This window comes from Chanos chanos, chromosome 4 (genome assembly GCF_902362185.1).
Source record: "Chanos chanos chromosome 4, fChaCha1.1, whole genome shotgun sequence".
Classification (NCBI taxonomy): Eukaryota; Metazoa; Chordata; class Actinopteri; order Gonorynchiformes; family Chanidae; genus Chanos; species Chanos chanos.
The window spans coordinates 21,402,565-21,407,564 of record NC_044498.1 but is presented as its reverse complement, the minus strand read 5'-3'; the positions used below and the strand labels follow the sequence as shown (position 1 = coordinate 21,407,564).

Sequence of the window (5,000 nt, the reverse complement as noted above, 5' to 3'; positions counted from 1 at the left end):
TGTTAGATACCAACCGAGCAACTATTGAACTTCACAGCACATTTCTGTGACCTGATTGGTCCCCAGAAATCAACCCAATAGAGCACTTTTAAGATGAGATGGAATGGACTTTTTTGCACTAAGAATGTACCGCCATTCAACATGCAGCAACTGTGAGATCCTGCCATGCCAACACTGGCCAACATCTTTGTGGAAAGTATCCAATAGCTCATAGGATCCATTCACCAAACAATTCATGCGGTTCTTGAACACTAGCCTGCTTGAGAAACCTATGCCAATGAGAATTTTTTTTTAAAAAATGTATCTTCTATTACATTAATTATAGGAGGACTTCCAGGGCCTCCTGAGTCATGGCGCCAAATTGGACCAACGCTACTGAACCTAAATGGCTACTGAACAATGCTGAAACTGCTGCTACCCAAACGACACAACACCCTCAGAATTTGAACTGGTCCCCAAACAGAACAATAGCATTTTGCTATAGCACACCACATTCAGCTTGGTGTGATGTATATCTCAACATCAACTTTTTGGTCCTTGCGGTTTCTGCATACAAAAAAAAAGACACAATAAAACACACACCATGATAACACATTATAATTTGACTCAGTTCAACATTAGGTAGAATACAGCATAACACATCCCAACAAAAAAACAAGAGATTAGTCATGACACAACTTCATAATAAAGACCCAAACAATAAAGCACAAAGCTTATCCTACATGATAAATAACCAGAAAAGAAAACTCCAAACACATAGTGTAAAATAAAAAGAGTGGAACATTTGGGTGAGTGGAACTTCATTTGGCTGATGTGTAACAAATTAAAATGTTACACGTTTTGAATAACATGTATTATATTTCATTGTTAGACATCATTATATGTGCAATTCATAAACACTCATTACTCAGTGAGTGCACCATAATACAAGACGCCTTTATTCAGAAAACACACACTGGCCAAACAACGCACAAATGTATTTATTCTCATTCATAAGTAAGTCTTATTAATACATCTATACTCCTTTTGTTTAATTTATGAAAAATCTTGTAAGGATTCTATTTTTTTGTGATATGTACAACACATATTAGATTATAAAGTGTGGCAGAGTTTGCTGATGGTTACAACTATGTCAGTGTGTATTATTGAAAAATATTTTTGGTTCCTTGTACTGTATTATACACTTCAAAAACATTTCAGCACCTTTATTATCCAATTCCTGTCCATAAACCGTGGAAAATACACTACACTACACATGTAATATTCAACTTTCTAAAATTTAACTTCTATCTATACCTGACTTTTGAACACTTTTGTCAGTGTTCACAGTTGAACAAATACACTGATATGTGATACACTGACATTCTGTCAGTAACAGAGGAGAGCTACCAGAGCAAAGTACTGGATACCTAATCTTTTATTCAGTGTAGTATTTCCACCACACCTACACAAAATGCTCATTCTACTATTCTTCTGTGTGCTGTCCTGTTTTCCCACCCTCTCTTAACCTTTCAAAGTAGCCGTCTCACCTTCCGTGAAGGAAAACCGATCAACAGAACACTACCTATGATTTTAAAGAGTGTGTGTTTTTGTGTTTATGTGTGTGAGTGTCTCACAAGAGCTTGTGTTTTCATTCAGTTTCTCTGTTTATTGTTTCTTTTTCTGAAAGTTACTTGAAATGCAAGACTTTCCTTGTAAGATTAGAAATGTGTATTTGAACAAGAGAAGAATATCCAAACATTTCACAGACTTTTTTTTTTGTTGTTTTATAATTATGATTGAGGATGGCATGTGTGACAGAGGACCAACCTGGGCATTGTATTTGTAATCGCTGTAGAACTGGATTACAGCCTTACCATTTGGATGGTCTGATGTGTTCAAACACATGGTCCTCAGATCCTAACAAAATTAAAAAGTCTTGTTGTTTTCTTTCTCTGTATGTTTGGTTTTATTTTCATTTTTCAGGGTTTGTTTGTAGTATGTTTGACAATAATGAATGATACAGTATCTCAATATGAATAAATAAATGGAGTCAAACTATGTATAAGACTGAGGTAAATGTTTCATTGCAAAATGTGTGTGTGTGTGCGTGCACGCGCGTGTGTGTGTGTGTGTGCATGTGTGAGTACAAGACAGCAGAGAGTGATACATGTGTTACTTCTAGTAACTATTTTTGCTTTTGTTTTACTCCATATTTCAGACGTCTGCTACACTTGACTGATCGTACACTCACACACACACCTGCTGGCCTCTCTGTTTCAGCTGATGTCCCGTTGGAGACACAATGATGAAGTCCACAACATTTGAACTTTGAACTGGCTGCCACTTTTCAGTCTACTCAGTGGTGCGTGGGCCTCTTTGATTGTCTTCAGAGGAGGTGTAAAAATATTAGATTAGAGGGTGTGTAGCATTGTCACCTGTGTAAATATTGATTTTCTCGATATTCACATATATCATAAGTAACTACGACACTCAACTCAATATTATCACTGCTGCCCCCCCCCTTTCTTATGACCCGGAACTCATACAGACACACAGTCACTTGACACCCAGTTACGAAACACACAGCAATAGGGTGCTTTTCATAAAGGACAGTCTGATGAAATGTGATGATGACATAAGGGTGTTTCTAAAGTCAGGGTATCCTGTACAAACACAGATTAACATTTTGGCATAAATTCCTCTGAGTGAAATCTTGCAGTTTGTACACTTATTTTTATCAAGTGAGTTTAAAATAATCAGGTCTAATAGTGTCACAAAACGTCTGCTCCAAGACCAGATAAACACCCTCCTCCACATGAATAAAACAACAAAGGACGAGAGCGATGAGGGTATCGGAGAGCCTGTACTTTCCATCAACCTGCTTTACCAATGACTTATTTCGCTGGTTCCTCCTGTTTTCAGTGCCCTGTAGAGGTCGCTGTGAAAGCCGAAGACTAATAAGCGTGCCCCTCTCTTCCTCGTGTTTAGCGGTAGCGTCAGAGATCACTGATTGGCTAGTATCGGTTGGCTTCTGGCGTGTCACCTACAGCTGGAGTTTCGGATGTGGCTGTCTGGTGTATACTCACAAAGGATCAAACACGAAGCAGCATACTGACAGCGGTCCACCTCTCAGCTCACACCAAAAACTGCCCGTTTAAAAAGGAAAATGGCACAGTGCTCTGGAGCTTCAGCCAGCAGCGCCGCTAACGGCGAAACAAACAAACCGAGAAGAGTAGCTGTGATCACGGGCATTACTGGCCAGGTAAGAGTAGCACATTCACAAAACTCTGCTAACAGATACAGATACAAGATACTGGCAGCTTATGATGCGAACGATCAGCGAACCGCGGAAGAGAGCACTGAAGTACAGCTGTGTTCATTATTTTCCAAAGCACCCTTAAGATTCTGCTCGTGCAGGATGGTGATGATGATGATGTTACATGCTGGCAGGTGCTCCTGAAGAGATTAGGTTCGCGTCATTTGACAGTTAAAACCTCCCGCAACGAGTAGCGCCTTTTATATACCTTTTCAGTTTAGAGTTTAACCAAGCCGAAATGTGATAAGCATGGATATCCTCTTCAGCCATTATTTGGATGCAGTAAGCAGGAAGAAGGAAGTCCACGCTGTTATACCCAGTCATTTGTCCTCTTTCAGGTATTCGTAGTTGCTTAGTCATGCATTTCTTTATCTCATAGCAGTTATAATTTTTTTATGTAGTTCCTCATAACGCACTTGAAGATACGCAAAGAGAAGACAAAATATTAACTGAAATGACGAAACGAATGTAAACTGAGGTCGTGATAACTTCATTTAATAGGCCTATATATTCCTTTAGTCCAACCTGTCTTTATTCAAAGTCGATAATTCTAATTCATTGAGCAAGGCTTTCCCTCCAAGTATTACACAGTAAGAGTTCGCTCCACCTTTGTCGGGTTCCCCTCAAGGATTATTAGAAGTCAGAGATATTTTTATGCCAAGTGTCATCATCCGCAGTTATCCATGATTCTGATGCAAGTTAGATGTACCCGATCTACATGTCAGCGTAAAAAATATATTAAACGCCCTCTTAATGTCAGCAAAGGCTTCAGGGAAACGTCCTATCGGTCGGTCCTTTTTTATTTTCCTCCCAAGTTTCCGATAAACGCCACGTCCTAATATTGTTTTCATTATCATTCGCCTTGTTGGCCTAACAATACATTTGTTTGAAATGCGCCATGCAAAACTAGACTGACAAGTTAGTCTCGATATGACAGTTCTCCTGCAGTATATAATACATATATAACTGCTATCTACACTTGCGTATAGCAAATTCTTAATGTACATCCACTCAAGCTGGTAGGTTGTCATCTAGGTCTAAGAGAAGCCTATTCACAATACAGTTGAAAGGAAAAACGGGCCTGTAGGGAATAGTATTTGAATAAGAGGGGGTGTGTAGAGAGGGAGAGACAAAGAAAACATGAGTTCAAAACTTTCAGATAGTTTTTTTGTTCTTTTTAATTGAGTTCTTAGTCTGGCCTCCTCCCTCTATTTTTCCCTCCTATCATTGTGTACCCGTGTGTGTATCTGTTCAAAGATGCAAACACAACTCAAGCACTGGTTAACAGCGCATCAAAATAGGTTATACTGCCAGAAGGGCTTTCTTGCTAAACTTTAGAGATTGTTGTAAATCCACTCTGCTGTTGGCTTCCTCACGCATATCAGGTTCTATTGTCGTCATATTGGCAAAGAGATTTTGTTTTTAAAGGGAAAGAGTGAGAATGGATAGAGAGAGGGAGAGAGAGAAGGAAATGAACAGAGAGTGGTAGCTGAAGGCCGTGTAATGTAGATGTGTTGACTTAGTGGACTTTGAATGACATGCCTTAGTCTTCAGGTACAGGATGAATATCTCTGGAAGCTATAGGATATGAATCAAAGGAACAGGAAATGGATCCACACGAAGGGTTTTTAAATTGAGGCTAGTCTCTTTACTTCACTGTTTGTTGACGTGCCTCAGGACAGATACTGAGATGTGCAACGCA

General features: G+C 39.2%; 1 protein-coding gene across 1 annotated transcript in view; it reads left to right on the top strand.

Annotated features, from left to right (window-relative positions):
* The first annotated feature begins 3,147 nt into the window (after positions 1-3,147).
* The window catches only part of gmds (GDP-mannose 4,6-dehydratase), a 55,797-nt gene continuing 53,944 nt past the window's right edge, over positions 3,148-5,000 (top strand). The window contains exon 1 of the mRNA XM_030772620.1: positions 3,148-3,244. Coding sequence (XP_030628480.1) covers positions 3,149-3,244 — 96 coding nt within the window. The 5' untranslated portion in view covers position 3,148. The remainder of the gene's footprint in view (positions 3,245-5,000) is intronic.